We start from the raw sequence: 22,107 nt of genomic DNA, 5'->3' as shown, positions 1-22,107 counted from the left end.
ATACGGGAGCCCTCCTTTCCCACGAAAATGTCATCATCCACGTCCAGAGACGTGTGGGGCCGTCAGGAAGGCCACTGTGTCCACAAAGATTAGCTTGTGTAGCCAGAAGGACAGATTCCCTCTGAACATTTACGCTACATTTACAGCATTTATTAGACGTTCTTATCCAGAGCAACTTCAGTTGACAGTAGTTACAGGGACAGTCAAACTTTGTTCATAGAAACATCATTAAACGCTCAACAGAAAGGACATTAGTGCCTCTTCTGCAACGTCCAGACAACCAGCAACTAGCCGCCACTTCCTGTTTCTACCTGGTGACAGATTTGATATGATATTAACGTAGATGAAAGCACCACGGAAACCACAGGAGACACAGTGGAACACACTGGAAGACTGGCGGAGCTTTTTAATTGCACATTTGCACCCAGATAAAGGAAATGTTGTGAGATGATGACTCTTGACCCCGAGTGTCTCCAGTGGGGGACTGTCCCTGTAACTACTGACTGTAAGGCGCTCTGGATGAGGGCGTCTTTGTATTCACATGAATAAGTATTATGTCTTGACGATGGAGCGGGAGGAAGTGTGAAAGAAGAGACTGGAGAAGGGAGGAGGATGCACCATGTCGCCACGGCGATGGTGACAAGAGATCATGAGTGACCACGGGCTCCAGAACATGGCCTGATCAGCTGTTAAATTCATTGATGAGTCTGTCATATTTATTTCCTATTTTGAATGTATTTAACTACGCACAGCGCTGTGTTTCCGCTATAACTACACGTGACAAAAAAAAACTGTCTGGAACATTCTTAAAAAGGAAGAAGACCCCAAAGTACCTGGAAGATGAAGATCACTCTCCGGGAGGGATGTGCACGTGTGTCAGTACAGAGTAAAGACACGAGGGTGGACAGATGAAAATGTCCCAGGAAGTAGGACAGGTCACACTATTTCTACACGTGCAATTTGACCTCAAACAAGTGAGGTTTCGGTGGTTTTAAACGCTATTTATCTTACATGCAAATGTCCATATTCATCATAAACCCGTGTGGTGACATTTCCAGGTGACGAGTGGTGCAGAATTTGGAATGGACACAGAGACCAGATTCATACGTTCATTTCTGTTGCTACCTGTCTGGGAATCTCATCTTCATCATCATCAATGAATGCACATAATCCCACAATTAAGCACATTCTCCATCACCACCTCACACACAGAACGCCAAGGCAGCAAGTGACGAGAAAACGGATTTATTTCGGCACTTGAATCCACACGGAACACATGAAGAAGCGGTATTTTACAGACACGGCAAACCGCACGAACGTGGACACGACATGCAACTCCGTCCATCCTGGAGAGCCCGGATATTTACATCATGTGAACAAGAGGCCGGACTGCAGCGGCCCGGTGGCGCCGCCTGCTGGCCGCTTTTTACCTCCACCCCCATGTTCGTACAGAAGGTCAGTCGCTTCAACCAACCTGGCAACGTCGTGGCTCGATATGCGGCGCTGATCATCTTAAAATGACTTAAAAGTAACGCGCCATCGTCTGGCAATATTCAAACACCGAACACAGCTACTCTGCAACTACAACACAGGCCGCCGCGCCGCGCCGGCGGGCCGCTTCTACTGAAAACGAGAGAGAGAGAGAGGGGGGGGGGGGGGTAAAGCACCAGTTCCCATCATGCCGTTCTCTACCATGCTGAAGGCCCGAGCTGCGGCACGGTAATGGCTTTTCGTCGGCGGTAAGGACGGGAACATGCACGGTGGCCGGGGGACGGAGGTCACGCCTGCAGCGGCGCCGTGCTGCGAGTGACGTGTTCGATCCACGGCAGGTAGCGGCTGACGCGGGCGTAGACGCCGGGGGACGAGGGGTCGCCGCAGCCGCGACCCCAGGAGATGACCCCGGCGAGAACCCAGCGCTCGGCCTCGCCCTGGCACACCAGGGGCCCGCCGCTGTCGCCCTGGCAGCTGTCGGCGCGGCGACGCTCGGACAGGCCGCCGGCGCAGAGCATGCTGTGGCTGCTGAAGTGCTGGCTGTAGCGCTTCTTGCAGCGCCAGCTGGGCAGCAGCGGAACCCGGGCCTGCTGCAGGAACCCGGACCGGTCCGAATCTGCAGAGAGAGAGAGAGAGACCGTGGTGAACTTCCATACGGGTCAGTGGTGGCCTAGCGGTTAAGGAAGCGGCCCCGTAATCAGAAGGTTGCAGGTTCGATTCCCGATCCGCCAAGGTGCCACTGAGGTCCCACTGAGCAAAGCACCGTCCCCACACACTGCTCCCCGGGCGCTTGTCATGGCTGCCCACTGCTCACTCAGGGTGATGGTTAAATGCAGAGGACAAATTTCACTGTGTGCATCGTGTGCTGTGCTGCTGTGTATCACATGTGACAATCACTTCACTTTATTATTATTATTATTATTACAACGATAACTATAAAAAAAATCCTACTTTACATCTACTTTACTTTACTCTTCACTTCAACTTTACTTTACATCTACTTTACTTTACTTCACTTTTAGTTTTACTTTACTTTTTTAGATTAGATTAGATTATTGTCATTACACATGTACAAGTACAGGGCAACGAAATGTAGTTTAGGTCTAACCAGAAGTGCAATAAGCAGCAAGTGCAGGATACAGTTCAAATAAGTTATATATATATATACATAAAGTGATATGTGCAGGAGTAGTACAGTACAGTGATTATCAGGAGTGTATGGGGGGGGGCAGAGGAGTTCAGCAAGGAAACAGCTCTGGGAAAAAAGCTGTTCCTAAGTCTGCTGGTTCTTGTCCGTGGTAGCCTGAAGCGTCTGCCTGAAGGCAGGAGAGAGAACAGTTTGTGGGCCGGGTGGGAGGAGTCCTTAAGAATACTGTGAGCGCGACGCAGGCAGTGCTTCCTCTGGATTTCCTCAATGGATGGAAGTGGAGTCCCTGTGATGCGCTGGGCAGTTTTCACCACCCGCTGCATCGCCTTACGCTCAGCAACAGTGCAGCTTCCATACCACACTGTGAGACAGCTGGTTAGGATGCTCTCTATTGTAGAGCGGTAGAAGTTCACCAGGATGGAAGTGGGTAGCTGGTTCTTTTTTAATGTTCTCCAGAAGAAGAGGCGCTGGTGAGCCTTCTTGACCAGGCTGGAGGTGTTAATGCTCCCGGACAGGTCCTCTGAGATGTGGGTCCCCAGGAACTTGAAGGATGTAACAGGCTCCACAGTCATCCCATTGATGTGGATGGGATCATGCGAGCCTCTTCTCTCCCTCCTGAAGTCCACAATGAGCTCCTTGGTCTTGGTGGTGTTTAGGAGAAGATTATTTTCTGTGCACCAAGTGGCCAGATGCTGGACCTCCTCCTTGTAGGCAGTCTCATCGTTGTTGTCGATGAGACCTATCACCGTGGTGTCATCTGCAAACTTAATAACGGAGTTTGATCCATACATAGGTCGGCAGTCATGGGTGAAGAGGGAGTAGAGGAAGGGGCTCAGCACACAGCCCTGTGGTACACCAGTGTTGAGCGTGACAGTAGTGGAGCGGATGTGGCCTGACCTTACATGCTGTGGTCTGCTGGTCAGAAAGTCCATAATCCAGTTGCAAAGTGAGGTGTTGATGTCCAGGGCTCTAAGTTTAGAGATTAGCTTAGAGGGGATGTCAGTGTTAAATGCTGAGCTGAAATCAACAAACAGCATCCGTGCATATGTGTTTTGCTTGTCCAGGTGTGTGAGTACAGAGTGCAGCGCTATGGAGACTGCATCCTCTGTGCTCCTATTGCTACGGTACGCAAACTGGTGTGGGTCCAGAGTTGGTGGGAGAAAGTCCCTCAGATGTGCCAGGACTAACCGCTCAAAGCACTTCATGATTATGGGTGTGAGTGCTACAGGGCGGTAGTCATTCAGGCATGTTGGGCTAGAATGTTTCGGCACTGGTACAATGGAGGTGGATTTGAGGCATGTTGGAACAGCTGCTTGGGCGAGAGACATGTTAAAAATATCCGTGAATACGCCAGCGAGCTGCTCTGCACATGCTCTAAGTACGCGCCCCGGGATGCCGTCTGGTCCAGCAGCCCTGCGCGCGTTGATCCGACTCAGTGCAGTGCAAACATCTGAGGAGGTGAATGTGATGGGCGAGTGGTCGGTAGATGAGGGGATCTTGACAGCAGGTTGCTTGTTGTCTCTTTCAAAGCGAGCATAAAAGTCGTTGAGCTCATTCAGAAAGAGGACATTTGTGGTTGTGGGGGCTGAGTTGCTGGGTTTATAGTTTGTAATGGCCTGAATGCCCTGCCACAAGCGTCGAGGATCAGCATTGGAGAAGTATTCCTCTAGCTTTAGTTTGTAGCAGTGCTTGGCCTTTTTAATGCCCCTCTTCAGGTTCGCCCTGGAAATGCCGTAGGCCTGTGCATCACCCGATCTGAAGGCATTGTTGCGTGCCTTCAGCAGGAGACGCACCTCCTTGTTCATCCAAGGCTTCTGATTAGGGTATGTGGTGATCTGTTTCTGAGTAGTAACCGTGTCTATGGTGGTGTTAATGTAGTTCAGAACAGAGGAGGTGTAGATGTTGATGTCCGTGTGAGAGCCACAGGTGGCCTGTGAAGCAAACATACTCCAGTCTGTGTGTTGGAACCTGTCCTGGAGTTTTTTTTACTTTTACTTTACTTTTCTTTTACTTTACTTTTTACTTTAACTTTAACTTTACTTTACTTTACTTTACTTTACTTTACTTTACTTTACTTTACTTTACTTTACTTTACTTTACTTTACTTTACTTTACTTTACAAAGGAAGACACCAGCAATTCTCGTTCGGTTTCTATAGATTTTGAGTTAAAAAACTATGAGTCCTGATGAGGTCGAACTTGTCAGGAATAGAACATGCTGGGGATTGTTAAGTGCCAGACGAACTTTTTTTTTTGTGAGTGTGTGTGTACATGTGTGTGTGTCAGTATTAGACTCTATTGAAATACTTTTTAAACAAGTGGGTTTTCAGCTGCTTCTTAAAGGTGTTGGTAGTCTCGGCTAGTCGAATGGAGCAGGACAAGTTGTCCCACCAGCCAGGGACAATGAAGGAGAACAGAGTTGACTGGGATTGGAGGGAATTTTTAGTCTGGTTTCGTGTGTAGATCTGAGAGGGCGTGCAGGAGTGTATCTGGCTAGTAGTGTGTTGGTGTAAGAGGGAGAACTTCCATTTACAGCCCTGTAGGCAACATCAAGGACTTAAACTCGATGCGAGCAGCTACCGGGAGCCGGTGGACAGAGGTGAGAAGAGGCGGGACGTGGGTGTGTTTCAGCTGGTTGAAGATGAGACGGGCTGCCATATTTTGGACCATCTGGAGGTGTTTTATGGTGACTGCAGAGGCTCCAGCCAGGAGAGAGTTACAATAGTCCAGTTTGGAGATGACCGCTGCCTTGACGAGGAGCTGCGTAGCCTGTTGTGGAAGGAAAGGTCTAATCTTGTTGTAGAGAGTGAACCTGCAGGATCTGGAGATCGCAGCATCGTGATGGTTCAGACTTTGTCGTCAATCCAAACTCCGAGGCTTTTTGCAGACGCCGTGGGTGTTAACCGTAGCGAGCCGAGCTGAACTGAGAGGTTCTGCTGAGGGGACTTGTTGCTCAGAAAGATCAGAATCTCAGATTTGGGTCTAATATTGTTGCGTAAAAACGAGACTAAATGTGGTTTACATTTCCGTTATTTCCTCTCGTGTGTAACCGTGTTACTGTTTTTCTGATGACGTCACTTCCGCAGTTCCTGCTCGCACGTTATTGAGATTTCAGAGTTCTCGTGGGGCGAGGAAACGACGAAGCGGAGAAGAAAACAGAACGTGGAGAAACGCGGCAAATCTATAAGGCAACAGTAATATTATAAAAGATAACCTTGTTTTAATTATGAAGTGGGTTTTTGTCTGTTCTACTCAATACTATATTGACTGTGTTAAATAGAATTAGATTAATATTTTAAAAAAGAGACTAAAATACAATTTTCATTGACTAAAACTAAACTAAATGCTCAGACTTTCAGTCGACTTAAACTAGACTAAAATTAAACTGGACGTGACCAAGACTAATAAAGACTAAAATGACAGCTGGACGTGACCAAGACTAATAAAGACTAAAATGAATCTGGACGTCACCAAGACTAATAAAGACTAAAATGACAGCTGGACTAAAAAGACTACAATTTAATCCGGCCACCAGAAACACACATTTCAGGAGAACCAGAAGGTCATCCGGAGAGGCGGTTACCTGACACGCCCCACCCGGTGATGACGCAGGAGGCGGGCCTCTTGCCCCACTTGCTGCCCTGAGCGGGCAGGCAGACGGAGTTGGTGTGGGGGTTGAAGGCCACGCACTTGCCCTCCGACCCCCGGAGGCGAATCAGCGCCACGTCGTGCTCCCAGCTCTGGCTGCTGTACTTGCTGTGCACAACGACGTGCTCGGGGGAGAGGCTGCGCTCAAAATCGTCCCGCTCCGCGGCGTGGTGGTCGCCCAGCCGCACCAGGTACCTCGAGGGGTCGTCGCCGAACCTGAGGCAGACAGAACGTTCAGGGTTCAAAGTGGAGGAGGACCTTCACAGGTCTGCTGCTACGACCGTGTACGTCCTAAAACCTCACCAGTAACGGGGTGTCACATGTACGGTTCACCTCTATCGTGGTGCACACTCGCCTATGAACCAGAAGACCCAGGGTCAAACCCCACTTACTACCATCGTGTCCCTGAGCAGGACACTTGACCCTTAGTGTCTCCGGGGGGCTGTCCCTGTAACTACTGCCTGTAAGTCGCTCTGGATAAGGACGTCTGGTAAATGGCGTAAATGTAATTGAAGCGGCCGCTGCGGTTCCACGCGCCGCCAGCAGGTGTCAGCACTCACTTCCTGAAGCAGTGCGCCGCGGTCAGCACCCAGCAGGCGTTGATGAGGGTGGCACCGCACAGCGGGTAGCTGCCTTTAGACTGGGACCTGAGCCACAGCGACGCCTGCCAGGGCCAGTCTCCCCTGCAAAACACACACACACACACACACACACACACACACACAGCTCACAACACCGCGCTGCACTTTCTGCAGCCTGGAAGATATTTTTGGGGACACTGTATAATGACGAGTGCAACAACTGCCACCTGTCAGTCATGTCAGGTTCATGTTCAGCCACCAGAGACCCGACATTTACAGGAACATCCTGGTTTGGAGGTACAACAGTGTCCCCTCTATACAAAGCACCGTGACCAGGGCAGCAACGTTCCAGGAACGTTAGAGGAACGTTTGTTCACCTGCTGGACTCGTGTCCGCCGATGATCCTCTTGCTGCGCCGCCCCGGGATGCTCCTCAGGCCACAGGTGTGCGTCCCCACCACGGCCACGTCGGCCGCGGGCTCGGCGCTGTGGTCGCACGCTACACCCGCGTCCTCGCCATGCTGGCACGCGTGGCTCTCCGCCCCCTTGGCCGGACACTCGTGCAGGGAGATCTCCTTGCCCGTGCACCGGACTCGGCTCAGGTGGACGGGACCTTTCCCCGGGCCGAAGAAGCCCACGGGTCGGGCTTTAGACGGCCCACTGGGAGAAGAAGGGGAATAATGGCTTCAACACCGGCATCCACCCACCATCACCAGCCCACATCTTCACCTCGAGAACCTCTGAGTACCGGCCGGCAGTAGCTGCCCCGCCCACATCACGTCGCACCTCCAGCACTGCTCGCCCGGTCCCTCCACCGCAGAAGGTACGAGGGGAGCAGTGTGTGGGGACCTCGGGTGGGGCGGGGTGGCCCGTAATCAGAAGGTGCCAATCAGTGACCATCACTTCACTTCATTTGAACCGGTAACCTGATTACTTCGCTGCTGGAGACCCAGAAGCACGTTGGACCAGGACATCTGCCGAACGCCATAAATGTAAAATGTACGTAATAATAATCCCTCATAATGTACATAATAATAATCCCTCTATTAATTATTCTCACACGTGGTGGTACGCTGCGTTCTGATTGGCTGAAAACTCTCCACCTAGAATTGAAAATGTTTATTAATGTAAATGAATATATTAAGACGGCCGCTCACGAGAAGCCCAGCTGTTTGCAGACCACGGCGGCGTTGACATCGTTCCAGCCGTCGTCGCAGATGCTGCCCCACTCGCCGTGGAGGAAGATCTCCACCCTGCCCTCCTTCTGGTCCTCTCCCGCCATCAGACGCACCGGTGGGCCTGAAACACGGAGGCACGGCGTCATGACCTCCACGTGACCTCCGCGGCTTCTCGCTCATCGTTTCTCCCACGGCAGCACGTCACAGTAAAACCAGCAGGGCGGCGACAGCAGCCGTCCAATCAGATCAGGAGGACATGCGAACGCACACAAACGCTGCTGCGCAACACGCCATCAAACAGCCGTGCACTTTAACCTCCCAGCAGAGAGTTAAAGGGGCACAGATAACACACACAAAACTACACACACACACAAAAACACACAAAACTACACACACGAAACTGCAAACACAAAACTACACACACACACAAAAAAACAAAACTAAACACACGAAACTACACACACAAAAACACACAAAACTACACACACACAAAACACACAAAACTACACACACACACAAAAACACACAAAACACACACACCACACACACACAAAACTCACCCACACACAAAACCACACAAAACTACCACACAAAATACCACACCCATAACACACGACACTACACCACTCCCCCCAAACACACCAAAACTACCACACACACACAATAAAACACAACCAAACTGACGCAACGGAAACTACACACCACACAACACAACGACACTACCACACACACCAACAACACACAAAACTACACACCCCCCACCCAAAAACAAAAACTACACACACCACACAAAAAAACACACAAAACGACACACACACAAAACTACACACAAAACTATAACACACACAAACACAAAAACACACAAAACTACACACTCACAAAAACACACAAAACTACACACCAAACTACACACATACACAAAACTACACACACACAAAAACACACAAAACTACACACACAAAACTATACACACACAAAAACACAAACACACACAAAACTACACACACACAAAAACACACAAAACTACACACTCACAAAAACACACAAAACTACACACCAAACTACACACATACACAAAAACACACAAAACTACACACTCACAAAAACACACAAAACTACAAACACAAAAACACACAAAACTACACACACAAAGCATACAAAACTACACACACAAAAAGACACAAACACACAGCCACGCTACAGTACCTGTGACGGGCAGCAGGACGGGCACCTCGTTGGCGTTGATGCCCCTCTGGCAGCGCACGGCCACGTCCTCGCTGTGGGAGCAGTCATGGCGTCCCCACACGGCGTGACTGCAGTCCAGCAGCGAGCGCTCCGTCCCCTCGCATTGCACATCGTCCAGCAGGATCAGGCCGTTGCCCTCGCCGAACGTGCCCGCCGCCGCCACCTCGCTGCTGCCCCTACAGAGGAGACGCCCACACAGCGATGACCCGAGATCTTTTGAGTTAAAGGACTAATTCTATAATAAGGTAAAATAATTACTACTGCTGGGAAACAATCCGCGATAATTTGCACAAGTGGCCAGGATTAATCACAATTAATCGCATTGTTATGTAAGTAATGAATTCAGTAATAAATCTTAATTGAAGAAATTCTTGTTTTTAATCTTTATTGTCATTTTCCAGTCCATAAAATCAAAATGCAATGAATCAAGTTATAAGTAAAAAAGTACCGAAATTGTCCATAACAGTAGAACAATGTTTTTCCACTCGTACATATGCCATATTGTATCTCCATCCATCTCCAACTACATCAATGATTGTCGTGTTGTGTCGTGTCGCGGTCCCGGCGCGGGACCAGAACGTGAGCGCGTGTTGGGCGAAACGAGAAACCCCGGTGAGGCAGGAAAGTTTCCTCCGGTTTAATATGCGAACGCGAGCCGGCGTGAGCCGCAACACCACACGGATGTTGTTGTTCGCGTTTTAGGTTGAATCGGTGAATGGACAGGGTGAGGGGGAAGAGTGGAGAGGTGAGGAAGACGATCAGGATCAATCTCACGGGTTGAGGCGGAGAAAGAGCCGAGTCGGGTTGACGAATGCCAATCAATGACTGAGCATCTGGCAGTGGCCATCTTGCCAATTTATAGGAGTCACGTTACTTCGTCTCCGTGTTGCTCCCGGTCACGTGGATGGAATCACGTGACCATGCGTAAAAGACTAGTGTAAGATGGGAGATTGCAGGTGTGTTAATGAACGTCATGACCGCTGTATTACTGTATGGAGGGTTCTCTCTGGACATCAAAGCAGAGAGAGAAAATGTCCTGTATAAAGGAGGTTCTCTTCACAGCTACTCCTCCCCCTGCTTCTCCAGGCTTCCTTTCTGGAGTTTCTCTTCTCTCTCTCTCATTGTACCATTTCAGACACAATATCTGCATGTAACTGCAATATGAACTGTAATCTAAATGGGTTACTATTAGAGGTGGGCATAGATTAATTTTCTTAATCTAGATTAATCTCACTGTAATCTTGGAATTAATCTAGAGTAACCTAAATTAATCTACATTAATCTAGTAAGTCTTTGAGAACGGGTTTCTCAAGCCAGGTGGCGCATTAGACCAGGGGCTCATCTCCTGTTTCCAAAATGCATCACAAACTGCTTGAGAAAGCTGTTCTACTATGATAATTGGTGATGAAAATAAATTATGTTCAATAAAATGTACTTGTGTTTACCAACTGTTTATTCAGTTAAATAGCTGCATCCATGTTACCACGTCACGTTTGATGTGGTAATTTCACAGTTCGAAGACTCGTTCTCGCCCCCTACAGTGCAATTCGGCTAGGTATACATCCGCGCTAAAATATCAAGGTGAAAGTCATCATAGTGTAGTGGTTCTTCTTCTGCGTTGTGTAACTTTTTGATTTCGATTCTTGAACCACAAATGATGAGCTGACACCCAAGAGATTTTCTGTGCAAAGTGTATTCTGTACAAAAAGCAAGGTCGCGTCAGAACATCGCGTCAGAACATCGCGTCTTTCTGCACCTCTCTCTACAATATACAGTATTAAAAGAACATAAAAAAATATTCACAAAATAACACACATGCAAAATATTCCTAATATGTACATAAATTAAAATGAAAGAAATAACTTTTTGCACACGAACCCCACGCACCTCTCTCAGCTCACGCCATGTGTCCAAGAGACCTGAACCGGGTCTCAAAAACAAAATAAAAGTCTTTAGGAAATAAGAAAATAAAAGACACAAGAAGGAAGAAATATACTTATAAATCTAGTGTAACCATTTAACTCCGGCACAATAGCTTGCGTAGTATAGACCCAGCTCCCAACCCAACTTTGTGAATAGATATTTTTTTTATCGCCCGATAAGAGTCTCACGTTAATGCAGCACGTTAACGCCGATAACGGCCCACCACTAGTTAATACATTAGAAACCGGTCATTCCTATAACTTTTATTGAGTTTAAATCCATTGCTTATGGAAATATTAATTACAGTGTGCGGCTATTGACCTGCTATAGTACCGATTGCACAAACTGCCTCAGAACATACGATTTCGTTTTACAGGAAATCACCGCCTCATCTGAGGAAGCATGTAGAAGTACGAATTTTATTGTGATGGAAATTCCTGATGGCGAACAGGCTAAAGCTATTTTATCCATTTCAATTGGATGGCTGCATTAGTCGTTTCAGTGCATTTTATAATATGGTATGTTTTTCAGCAATAAACTTGATAAAAGTGATAAAAAGCAATAGGTCAACTTAACCTTATTATACAAAATTGGAGATTGGAGGGGAGTTGTGCTTGTACCCAGATTATTAAGATCCGCAGCCGGCACCGATCAGCCTGACAGCAGGGCTCTAATCATGGATCAGGCATCCATGGTTCGAAGGAACTGTTTGGCAGCTGCATTAATGTGGTTCCCTGTAGGTCTGAAAGACACCGACGGTGACGAGACGTCGCGAGGACGAGGCCAGCTGCTGGGCTGAAGCCACAGTCCCTGAGCAAGACACTTAACCCTGAGTGTCTCCAAGACAGCTGTCCCTGTTCTGGATAAGGGCGTCTGGTAAATGTTATAATTGTCAATACATGATCATTTTAATAGTTTTCATTTCGTAAAAATTGATGTCAGAAGTGACGAATTCCGTCCAGATAAAATGAATGAAATTACCTGAAGCCGAGCTGGCGACAGACCACCTGCGCATGCTGCTCCGTCCAGCTGTCGTCACACACTGTCCCCCAGTCTCCTGAGTGGTACACCTCCAAACGGCCCTCCCACGGGTTATCACCACCGACCAGCCTCACCACGCCGTCTAGCACACACAGATTCCTGTTTCAGATACCTTATTATTATTATACTACATCACCTTATTCTGTGTGTGAACGTGAAGTGATACACACGGTGACACACAACAAATTTAACCATCAGCAGTGGGCACCATGACAGGCGGGACCTTCATCAAGGGGACCTCAGTGGCAGCCTGGCAGTTCAGGATTAGAACCTGCAACCTTCCAATTACGGGTCCGCTGCCTTACCCTCTAGGCCACCACTGGCCCTGTGTGTGTGTGTGTGTGTGTGTGTCAGACCTGTGTAGGGGTTGCAGGAAACACCAGCGTCCTCCATGTGGTCACAGTTGTGCTCCTCCCACCCGCTGTGGGGACACTGTGCCAGTGACAGCTCATTCCCCGAACACTGCACCGCATCCAACAGGATCGGCCCGCTGCCCTGCCCAAAGTGGGCCCACGACCAGGCCTTGGGGATCCCACTAAACACACACACACACACACACACACACACACTGTAAACACACAGCAGCACACACAACTCACAAAACAGACGTCCATTATTAAACAGCGGTCGAGTGTACGGCAGCACGTGTGCCTGTAAAGATATCACAGAGATGAATTATTCACAGATTCTTCAGCCAAATGGAAGAGGGAGCTGAGATGCTGCTCCACAATCCCAGAATTCCCCAGGGCTCCAATAACATATTTACTTCAGTTTTTGACAGGAGGGGGTGGAGCACGTCGTAAATGTTTTTTATCGATGAGGCACGTTCCTCTGAGAAGCGTTACCTGTGTAACGTGTAACTGGAAAAAGAAATGGTTGAAAATGGTAGAATAGATGGGGCACCGAGCTACTGGTTAAACACAGTTTAGTGTAGCTGGGCGGTCAGGCACCGGCAGAGAATAAGAGCCGGTCGTCAGTAAAAAGTGGGCGTGTTTGTACTGTTGGCTCCGCCCACCAGCTTGTTTCAGCCAGAATGCGTTGCTCCAGGTTCAGTCGAAGCTCGCCACATTATTGAAACGAAATGCTTAATGTCAGAAACGGGTTAAATTTTTCACGCCCCAGATATTGCTTTCATTTGTCCGTTTCACCTGCTCTGCATCCATTTTCGCGTCTTTCTTGCACTAAATTCCACACATTACTGGCAAACATCTTCAGCCCTATCCGTGCCTGATTGTGTACCGATCTTCGATGGGCCGGATTAAAAAGGCCGCTGGGCCACCCCTGATTTAGGGGGTGCGGAACCGTGAGTTCCATTGTTCCATTTTTGCTTCAATTGTTCTATCTTCTGTCACAATTTGGCTGGAATTCTGCCGATAGATCCCACTCGCAGTGACAGACACAACGAATTCCCCTCTCTTAATTGAAATCTTAATGAGTTTGGCTCGGTGGGGGACTTACATCGGTGGTACGTCCCACTGATCACAATTGTCCATGAATCGAAGACTAGAAATATCTAGAAGAACCAGCCAGTTGATCAGCTTTTGGGTGGTAGTAGCCTAGTGGGTAAGACTGTGAACCAGGAAACCCAGGTTCAAATCCCACTTACTATCATTGTGTCCCTGAGCAAGACACTTAACCCTAAGTTGCTCCAGGGGGACTGTCCCTGTAACTACTGATTGTAAGTCGCTCTGGATAAGGGCGTCTGATAAATGCTGTAAATGTAAAAACTCATCCCAGCTGTATACTGCAGAGCCATAACAAGGCCATCGATGGAAGACTCATTACCCCTCCAGGAGCTACAGCTCCGCTGGCTCTAATCAAGCCTCAGACACAGCTCCGGTCCAGCAGGACTTTTACAAATGGGGGATGAGGTCTATCTCCTGTTCGCTCCTAAGGTGATTGAAGGTGGCTCTATTAAAGACCGTCACCATGTCCGTTCTTCAGGATTGTTCTGTGGATTTTGTGCCTCGCAGGGCGTGGTGCAGCAGGTCACCTGGGCGATGCGACCTCCAGAGAACTGACCATACTCACCCCATCCCCAGCTGCCGGCAGACCACCTCTGCATCCATGTCATCCCACTGGTCGTCACAGATGGTGCCCCACCTGCCATCATGGTACACCTCCACCCGGCCCTCGAAGTCTTCCTCTCCACCCACCAAACGGAGGGGCGGGGCGCTGCCTGTCGGGGAGCAGCAACAACATCGGATGAACTCCAGACGGCGCGTTAAACCAGCTCATGGAGGAAAAAAAACATCAAACGCGGTTTCATGGCCCGTTTCTCGATCCCAGCTGAACGTGAGGAGCTCTGTGGTGCAAATTCTCCCCATCTGCCCGCCTCTCCCTGACCCACATGCCGCGATTGCAGGGACATGCGGCGCTGTGATGGTGCGTGGTTGCATGAATTCATATATACGAACTAGCATTTTATTTCGAGACAACATGCGATAATAATCTGCGACTGCAGCTTGTCAGCAGCAGCACGTATTACTGCAAATAAAATGTCATTTTCCATCCTTCTGTCACCGAGAACAGGTGACCTTATTCACGGTGTGAATCTGGTGCTACAAGGTGACAGCAGCAGCAGCATTGTAATGCAGCAGTGGTGACGCAGCACAATACACGGTGACACAGCAAAAGCCAAGTGTAGACACGAAAGCCCTCCGGACATCTGAAGTGCAACGTGACTATAAAACACTAATAATCAACTATTTAGTGGCGACGTTGTCATTGCGATACGTCACTACACCGTAACGGCAGAATGAAAAGAAGACTGGCAGTATTGGGGTGTTAGTAGCCTGGTGGGTACCACACTCGCCTACGAACCAGAAGACCCAGGTTCAAACCCCACTTACTACCATCGTGTCCCTGAGCAGGACACTTAACCCTGAGTGTCTCCAGGGGGGGGCTGTCCCTGTAAATACTGACTGTAGGGTGCTCTGGATAAGGGCGTCTGGTAAATACGGTAAATGTACATGTAAGTAAGAGGGAAAGTGAGGTTGTTAGTCGTGTGTGAGGTATGTGATGGTGTGTAAGGGTTCCCTCGCTGTCAGTCAGGTGGGTGTTTCGGGGGTCCTGACCTTCGGGGGGCGCGCATATCACACTGGCCTCGCTGCCATGGTTACAGTCGCTGGTAATAAACTTCCTGCTCTTGCACTCGAGCAGGGACCTCTCGTTGCCACGGCAGCCAAGGCGCTCGTAGTGGAAGAGACCGGAGCCGGAGCCGAAGTAGGAGTGTTGCAGGGCCGTACCGATTTCACTGTGGGGGAGAGGTGTGAGAGGTCATACACACACACACACACAAACACACACTGCACCTGCCCACACACTCCCATACAACATCAGGCATGCAGTTATAACCTCACAAACACACACACACTCACACACACACACACAACAGTGTTACACACACACAAACATACCTACTCACACAGAATACACAACATCAGGCATGCAGATATAACCTCACACCCACACACCCACACACTGCATCTGCCCACACACTCCCATACAACATCAGGCATGCAGATATAACCTTACACACACCCACACACTGCACCTGCCCACACACTCCCATACAACATCAGGCATGCAGTTATAACCTCACAAACACACACACACACCCACACACTGCATCTGCCCACACACTCCCATACAACATCAGGCATGCAGTTATAACCTCACAAACACACACACACACACACACACACACACTCACACACACACACACACAACCGTGTTACACACACACAAACATACCTGCTCATACGAAACACACAGAATACACAACATCAGGCATGCAGATATAACCTCACACACACACACACACACACACACTCATACAACAGGGTTACACACACACAAACATACCTACTCACACAGAATACACAACATCAGGCATGCAGATATAACCTTACACACTCCCACACACACACACTGCACCTGCCCACAAACTCCCATACAACATCAGGCATGCAGTTATAACCTCACACTCACACACACACGCAGCAACAAACAGATAAAAAGTCCTCGTCATCAGCAGTACCCCAGTCTCAGCTGCCTGCAGACCACACTGGCATCGCGGTCCGTCCAGTGCGTGTCACACACCGCCCCCCACTGGCCGTTCAGGTACACCTCCAGGCGGCCACTCCTAGCGGAGGAGCCGCCCGCCAGCCTCGCGGCGCCTGAGAGAGAAGAGCACGGAGCGCTGGTCAGACAAGCCCTCAGCCGCCACCATGTCTGCTTTGCCTGGAACCAACCCTGGTGACAGTCGCAGTAGGCCCATCCGATGGCGCCCGAGCTCTGCCTGAAGAAGCACCACGGGTTGGACTCCCGGTCTGGGTTGCGGCAGAAGCTGTGGTCGCCCAGGCCCCGGCCGGGATACTGCTGGACGTAGTCCGGGAACTCGGTCCACTTCAGGCAGGGCGAGCCGGAGTCGGTCTGGGACACCGTGCCATTGTAGTAGCCAAGTTCAGTGAAGCCCTCAGAGCAGGAGAGAGGGGCTACGGACGAGGGAAAACACGGGGTTATCAAATACTATCAGATATTACCAGGACCTCCAAATTATTAGTGTTTTCACCGCAACGTTTTTGCAACTCCTACTCAAACGTAATCGCTTTTACCTCCGTGTTACCGTTCTGCATGAAAGTGCCGGTGAACTATTGTTTTACATTTACAATTATGGCATTTACCAGAGCGACTTACAACCAGTAGTTACAGGGACAGTCCCCCCCTGGAGACACTCAGGGTTAAGTGTCCTGCTCAGGGACACGATGGTAGGACGTGGGGTTTGAACCTGGGTCTTCTGGTTCGTAGACGAGTGTGTTACCCACCAGGCTACTAACACCCAGTATTTACAGGGACAGTCCCCCCCTGGAGACACTCAGGGTTAAGTGTCCTGCTCAGGGACACGATGGTAGTAAGTGGGGTTTGAACCTGGGTCTTCTGGTTCGTAGACGAGTGTGTTACCCACTAGGCTACTAACACCCAGTATTTACAGGGACAGTCTCCCCTGGAGACACTCAGGGTTAAGTGTCCTGCTCAGGGACACGATGGTAGTAAGTGGGGTTCGAACCTGGGTCTTCTGGTTCGTAGGCGAGTATGTTACCCCACTAGGCTACTAACACCCAGTATTTACAGGGACAGTCCCCCCTGGAGACACTCAGGGTTAAGTGTCCTGCTCAGGGACACAATGGTAGGACGTGGGGTTTGAACCTGGGTCTTCTGGTTCGTAGACGAGTGTGTTACCCACCAGGCTACTAACACCCAGTATTTACAGGGACAGTCCCCCCCTGGAGACACTCAGGGTTAAGTGTCCTGCTCAGGGACACGATGGTAGTAAGTGGGGTTTGAACCTGGGTCCTCTGGTTCGTAGACGAGTGTGTTACCCACTAGGCTACTAACACCCAGTATTTACAGGGACAGTCCCCCCCTGGAGACACTCAGGGTTAAGTGTCCTGTTCAGGGACACGATGGTAGTGAGTGGGATTTGAACCTGGGTCCTCTGGTTCGTAGACGAGTGTGTTACCCCACTAGGCTACTACCAGCCCCCTGTTGCGTGTCGCTCTTCCATACGATGGCCGATATTCCCTGAGCCTACGGGGCGACGGGAACGCTGTTCAACTTCGCCTGTACTCAAGTCACACAAAACACACCCTCACAGCCGCTTCTCAGGATCTGACGCCAACGCCGCGCTCGCACTCCCGTTTCTGTTTTGTACCGCATGCAAAGTTGTGGTGGAACCCAAACGAAAGCCGTCTATTGAAAAATGCATATTTGCATATTCGAGAATTTTAGATCGCAAAAAAACGTTATGTCAATGTAATATGACTGTAATTTATGGGATAATAATATGGCCACAGCCGGTTATTCTGCAGAAACGGCGCTCAGAAGCATGAAGACGCTGCCTGCAGAGAACAAAGTATGGAGAGCAATTATCAGCACAAAGGAGGGACCCAAGACGCCGCCGGCTGAGCCGGGATTTAGACGTTCCAAATGCATCCATCCCGGGCGGGCGGGGCCTACAGACAGGCGAACAGTCGGAGGACGTCTCTACCCCGCAAAAGACGTTAATGATGGCCGCTGCGGGGCCAGAAGGTCCCAATAATCTCTTGCAGGCCACCAAGTAATCGGAGCAGGACAGAAACGGCCAAGATGAGGTCCTCTGTTCTCCTGGAGGGTCTTAGTGTCCAGGAGGCATCTCTGCTCCTCCCTCATCCTTCCATCGAGCAATGTGTCTTCACACCTCGAGGCTGCGGGAGCGAGAAGACAGGAAGCCCATTCGTCCAGAACAAGAAGCCGGATTAGCGGAGGACGGAGCGTCCAGGGAGTGAATTGGAGGCGGGGCGAACCTCCGAGACGTAATGGCGGTAATGAATTAACGATGTTGCGACACGGGGTACAGATGGTGCCACGGCCCCACCCCTCAAATCCGCACCGACACACAGATGGAGACCCGAGGAGGCCAGTTCCTCAGCCTGAGGAGGAGGATCCGCAGCCTGAGCCACGCTGTTGCCCCGCTGTCCTCTGTCCAGAAAAAAGCAGGGCCAGGAACTCGGGAACATTGCGGAACCTGGTGGAACTGACCCCGCCCCTTTTTTTCGGAACACTGGTTCCTGCCGTAATGAATTGCGTCTGCGGTGATGCCCCACTTCCAGGACCCAGTTTCGCGCAGCCGCTGGGAAATTACCTGACAGGGACACGTCTGTATAGGACAGAGGATCTCGGGTGCGACTCTCTCGCATACCGGGATTCAAATTTGGTGCAGTTGGACTCCAAATCATGGTCTGGTGGTGGGACTGGGTGTCCTAGGACTCGTGCGGCATCCGGTGAATGTTAATGGTTACGTCCATCATTACAGGATGAGGAGATAATCTGGTAAAAGTTAAGATGGGGTGATGTTTCATCGGTTTGGTGGGGGTTTTTTTGGTAAAAAGGTCATGAGATTAGATGATCGCACAGCCACAGAGACAGAGATTTCAGGTTTTTGTAGTGAAGGGTCATTGTTTGAAGAAACGGTTCGATCCTGATGGGTGTGGTGCTGTCCTGGATGGCCACGCCCCATCCACAGCACTTGAGGGGCATTGAGGGTCCCAGGTGGAGGCTTGTGAAATCATCACATCACCTCATGATGAAAGATCCTTGGAACAACACAGTCTATATAGTAGGGACTGGATAGTCTAGAACATGGAGCACTGAAGATGTTCTGAGACCTTCTCTTCCTTCCAGTCTGTAACACCGAGCTGACAAAAGGATGCACCACAATGATCAGGAAATATGAAATAATAAACAGCAAGTAATAAATTCAGGTCCGTCCTTAGATTCTCCGTTTCAGTTTCATCAGGAATGTTCTGTTTGTCGGAACACCAGCACGGCACCCTGGGATGTCGGGATACAGCCATCGTCACGGGAACAGCCATTCTCTCACTCGGCATAATCCGCTTCCCGGGCACAATAAATATTTGATACGGTTCACACACTCGGTGGTGGCCTGCATGGTGGGGAGTGTGTGTGTGTGTGTGTCTGTGTGTGTGTCACACGTTAAAAGCAGGTACACGTCCTGAACTGGGACCATCTTGTAAAATCATAGCAGAGGAACAATTTTATGACCTCAGTGGAACCAGAAGAGAAGAGAACGTTCATCTGCAGATATCCGTACCAGACTCTCTCTCTACTGTTAATATACTCTCACCGTCTGCGCCACGCCTGGGTGTAAACTACAGGCTCCTCCCCCTTTTAGAAGGGGGAGGATCGTTCAAGTCCATCTTTATAATTACACACCAGCAGAAAGGTCTGGGTGGGTCGATAGCCACTTGTAAATGCAGAAGACCACGTCCCATGTGCGCAACCAGACGGGCAAGACAAAGACGGTTTCGGCAGAAAAACCGGCACGACGGCGGTGGCGCTGAGGTTCCACGCGCAGGGAATTCCTATAACGGGTTAGTTAACCGGGGCCACGTGACGGCGCGGCCTGCGTTTGATGTATTGTGCCGGGTTTTGGTAATATTTCTTCGAGGCGTCTGGGGTGGGGGTGCTGCGGAGCTTTAAATCACAAATCCGCTCAATCTCCACCCGCCCCATCCTTCTACCGCCGCCTGATTGGCTGCGAGGGGCCCGGCTGCCTCTCCGCCTTCACGCAAGTGACATCAAAGCGGCGGGAGTCGTCACCGGGCCGGGCGATTTCACGCTTTTTCCACCGAGGGCCCCGGGTGGGCGTCGACCTACCTGCACCCTGCACCGTGTTCAAGTAGCCGTCGTCGGCGATCACCTGGGAGAAAGGGGAGAAACACACACACACACACACACACACACACACACACACACACAGGATTAGGCCACGAACCGTTTTATTTATTCCACATTCATGTTTCGTGGTCCTGAAATCAGCTCTTCACGAGGTCGGCGTTACGGCGACAGTTATGGGCCCCGATGGGCGCCGGCGGTGAGACCGGTAACACCTGCAGTCAGTCACCGGGCCCGGGGCCACGACCTCACACGTTACCGCGTTTCTCCACCCCCATTAACGGCCGGCGAGGTCACCAGGCAGCCGAGCCGGTGAGATGTGTATTAAAACATGGCCAGAACGCAGAACGGTGAATGAAATATAACGACGGTGTATAACTGCAGGCGTCTGTAGGTTTTGTGCATTTTATGTTGTTTTATGTAGTAATAAATGTTTGATTTCTTCTTGTATTTATTCTCTTATTGTGCGGCGAGTAAAGAATATTCTGTTCTGTTATATCCACCTGGCCAGTTTATTACGACCCGGCGCTGCTGCTTCAGGAGGATGGAGCCGGGTGGTGAACCACCAAGACCTTCAAGTCAGGATCAGGGAGCCCCATGAAAGTGAAGTGACACGTGGAACGTGTCCTCTGCGGCGTGTGGGGACCTCGGTGGCACCTACGAACCGACGGCCACCAGGTCTCCCCATCGGGACACCGACCTGCTGGTGGTGGTGGTGACATTTCATTATTAGATGTGACGTGGTGATCTCAGGCTGGACAGATGATCCAGGTTTAAATTCCTGCTGGTTTACAGGACTGAGAAGGTTCTTTTGTTCCGGACCATGTGCTCGGCAGGATGGGGGGGTTCTGGATGCAATAATCACGCGTTCGGTTAACAAAGAGCCCGGAGCCGCACGGCCACGCCGACAAAAAACGGTAAAGAAGGCGCGTCCGCCACATTCACAAGCTTCTCTAAATCCATCCATGCATGCATGTATGCGTCCATCCATCAATGCATCCATCCCTCTATCCTTCCTTCCACCCATCCATCCATCCATCTCCCGTCGGTCCCGGGCATCTCCTACCTCTGCGCGTCCGGGCAGCGCGCAGCAGAAGGCGGCGATCAGCGCGCCGATCATCCCCCACGGAGGAACCATCACATCCATCCTGGCCCGCGGAACACCTGGCCCATCGCCCCGGGCGCGGACGCCTGCGTCCCGTGATGGTCGCCGAGCGCGGAGCTCTGCGCTCCGATCCGCCGCGTACGCAGACGCAGACGCGCAGACGCGCAGACGCAGACGCGCAGACGCAGGACTGGGCGTCGCTGCGTGGGAAAACTGGGCGGCTGGGAGATGTCACCGTCATTATAAAACGCATCAAAAATATTCAGATGCATTTCTTCTATAGATCCTGCCAACAGGGACGATGAAATTCGTCTCCAGTCTCCTCAGACGGATTTATTTGACTTCATATCGTGCCAGTCAGAAATTATTCTGAAAAAAAGAACTCCGACCTGCTGTCAGTAGAATAACGTGCATTTAAAATGGACTAATTAGCATAAATTAGACAACCAAAGAAATATTTTTTAACTACTGTAATGAGTTTGGGGACGACCTCGTGGACATGCTCGACATGC

The 22,107-nt window shown here is 50.2% G+C and overlaps 1 protein-coding gene across 1 annotated transcript; it reads right to left on the bottom strand.

Moving 5' to 3' along the window:
* Positions 1-1,229: 1,229 nt before the first annotated feature.
* LOC114784868 (neurotrypsin) lies at positions 1,230-21,779 on the bottom strand. The gene is made up of 14 exons (XM_028970658.1): positions 21,557-21,779; positions 20,473-20,515; positions 16,509-16,751; positions 16,295-16,433; positions 15,330-15,508; positions 14,284-14,431; positions 12,609-12,787; positions 12,193-12,334; positions 9,250-9,464; positions 8,023-8,164; positions 7,244-7,525; positions 6,846-6,968; positions 6,221-6,501; positions 1,230-2,107 (listed from the first exon to the last, which is right to left on the bottom strand). Exons 1-14 carry the CDS (start codon positions 21,635-21,637, stop codon positions 1,779-1,781), a joined length of 2,526 nt encoding a protein of 841 aa, XP_028826491.1. The 5' UTR covers positions 21,638-21,779; the 3' UTR covers positions 1,230-1,778.
* Between the last annotated feature and the right edge of the window lie 328 nt (positions 21,780-22,107).

The sequence above is a fragment of the Denticeps clupeoides genome, chromosome 2 (genome assembly GCF_900700375.1).
Source record: "Denticeps clupeoides chromosome 2, fDenClu1.1, whole genome shotgun sequence".
NCBI lineage: Eukaryota > Metazoa > Chordata > Actinopteri > Clupeiformes > Denticipitidae > Denticeps > Denticeps clupeoides.
The sequence above is the reverse complement of the archived record's forward strand: the minus strand, read 5'-3'. Positions and strand labels throughout refer to the sequence as shown.